Genomic DNA, 2,500 nt, shown 5'->3' with positions numbered 1-2,500 from the left:
TGGCAGATGAGGAGGTCAGGGTGTCCGGGTACCACGTATTTGTGCTACCCCAAACAGCAACAACAAGAGGATGCATGACACTTGTCCACGCATCCATCCCGTGTTCAAGAGTTGACCCACCAATAGATGGCCGGGAGGGTGCTGAGGTGCTTGCGGTTCAACTTCTCTTCCCCCAGGAAACCGTGCACGCATATAACATCTACAGGTCGCCTACCCACGGTCACTTAGACTTGGGGGAGCTCTGCACCGTTGCGGAGAAGGAGAAGTATATTGTCGCAGGAGATTTCAATGCCCATCACCCCATACTTCACTCGGTGACAACCGCCAACTCGACCGGACGCCATATCGAGGAAGTCCTCAGCACCACCCCTGGTGTGGCCCTCTTGAACGACGGGTCACCCACACACGTCCAGCATGGTAGGCTTGATCTCTCTCTCGCCTCCTCCTCCCTGCTGCATCGCATGTCGTGGGGGGTGAACGATACGGTCACGAGCGATCACTTTGGCATTGATATGACGCTCACCGTGGCCTCACCACCCCCACTGGCCCCTAGAGTGGAATCTTGGAATGTGCGCAGAGCCAATTGGAAACTCTTTAGCGAAAAAGTAACTGCGCAGGTGTCCACTGAAACCCCATCCACCGGCGACCTGGATGGGATAGAGGCCTTTTTAACCTCCGCCATACATGCAGCAGCAGCAGAGAGTATACCCAGGACTGCACCAAGCAGGAGGAATCACCGCAATGGTTGGTTTTATAATCAGGATATAAAAAAAGCCAACCACAGGGTAAACACCATACGGAAGACCCTGCGTAGACATCGCAACCCTGCTAACCTGGCTAACCTCCGGACTGCCGTGGAGGAGGCCAGAGAAGTAGCTCGACGCGTACGTAGCGACAAGTGACTAGAGTGGTGCAGCAGCTTTAGCGCACACACCACTCTAAGGGAGCTGTGGGGGAAACTACACACAGCCACAAGGCGTATCCCTCCCCGACAAACACTCCAAACACCACACCTTGAGGCAGAAAGTCTGGCATTGGAATTTTCCAGACGTACACACACTGTCACGCTCCCGTTGAGCTGCAGAGAACTCAAGCTCGGCTTTCTGAAGCAAGAAGAGCCAGGATACAAGCCGCCATACAGTCTCCAGGAAACACAGACACGCCATTCACCCTGCAGGAACCACAGTCCACCTACAGGACATCCACTGACACGGCTCCAGGTAGCGACCGAGTGACCTACTCCATGATCACCCATCTGGGTGATGCCGGAGAGAAAGCGCTCCTCCAACTGGTGAACACCAGCTGGCTGCCGGGGAGAATTCCATACAACTGGAAACAAGCCGACATCGTCCCTGTCCCCAAGCCTAAGGAGTCTGGGAAGTATCGGTTCATCTCCTTAACGAGTTGCCTGGGAAAAAACATGGAAAAGATGGTCCTACGAAGACTACAGTGGAAACTAGGACCACCCCCGGAGAATCTCAATGGTTTTGCCAGGGGGATAGGGACAGCTCATTGCATTGCCACGCTGTTGAGTCACGTGGAGCGAGGTCATGCGGTGGTCGTCTTCTTTGACCTCGAAAAGGCATTTGAACTGGCCAATCCCGATGCCATCCTGGAAGATCTTGCCACAAGGGAGACTCGGGGGAGACTCCTGCAGTCGATAGCGGACTGCCTGTCTAACAGAAGAGCCAGGGTCCGGCTGCAGGGAGCAGTCTCCAGCTACCACCCCTTGGAGAACGGTACACCATAGGGTGGGGTGATAAGCCCCACCCTGTTCAATGTGCTAATGGCAGAACTGCTCGCCACCCCTCTACCTACAGGATGTCATCTGATATCTTACGCAGACGATATCGCTCTAGTGGTGAAAGGGAGAGGAGCCAAGTTTAGGAAAGCACAAAAAGGCCTCGATGACATATCCGAGAAGTCCAATGAGCTTGGCCTTAAGATATCGCCACCAAAGATCAAAGCTATGTGTTTTGGCGGGAAAATGCCCTTGGCAAACAGACTACACCTTCAGGGGCATGAGGTAGAGTGGGTAAAAGCACACATGTACCTTGGCGTATGGATAGACTCCAGGCTGTCATTTAGGACAGAGGTGGCCTACCTCCGGGAAAGGGCCCTTGCCCGGATAAATGTCATGAGGTCTTTGGCAACCAGGGAAGCCGGGGCCACTAGTACTGTTCTCAGGACCTTCTACGTAAGCGCAGTAAGGCCACTGATAGACTATGCCAGCGCTGCCCTTGCTGGCCTCCCTGAGAACCAGATATCCAAGATAGACGCAGTACAAAACAGGGCCCTGCGCGTCATACTTGGTGCACCACCCTGGACCCTGGTTGCCAACATGCAACAAGAGACGGGAATACTGCCGGTCAGTGCCAGGATCTCACAACGTGTGGCTGCCTTCGCTACCAGAGTCATCCAAAAGCAGCAGGACTCCTTCCTACAGCGAAGGATAATCGCCGCTCTGCAGCAGGACCCTGAGGTTTTCCCGATGAACAGA

The 2,500-nt window shown here is 54.4% G+C and overlaps 1 protein-coding gene across 1 annotated transcript in view; it reads left to right on the top strand.

Annotated features, from left to right (window-relative positions):
* LOC143028853 (uncharacterized) overlaps positions 1 to 1,750 on the top strand; it is a 2,819-nt gene extending 1,069 nt beyond the window's left edge. Inside the window, exons 3-4 of the mRNA XM_076191215.1 lie at positions 1 to 884; positions 1,049 to 1,750. The exon at positions 1 to 884 is cut by the window's left edge and continues 52 nt beyond it. Of these exons, the coding sequence (XP_076047330.1) occupies positions 1 to 884; positions 1,049 to 1,750 (1,586 nt within the window). The remainder of the gene's footprint in view (positions 885 to 1,048) is intronic.
* The last annotated feature ends 750 nt before the right edge of the window (positions 1,751 to 2,500 follow it).

This window comes from Oratosquilla oratoria, chromosome 10 (assembly GCF_046742065.1).
Source record: "Oratosquilla oratoria isolate Oo_2021 chromosome 10, ASM4674206v1, whole genome shotgun sequence".
In the NCBI taxonomy this organism is placed as follows: Eukaryota; Metazoa; Arthropoda; class Malacostraca; order Stomatopoda; family Squillidae; genus Oratosquilla; species Oratosquilla oratoria.
Note: the sequence above shows the minus strand (reverse complement) of the source record. Positions and strands in the feature narration are given on the sequence as shown.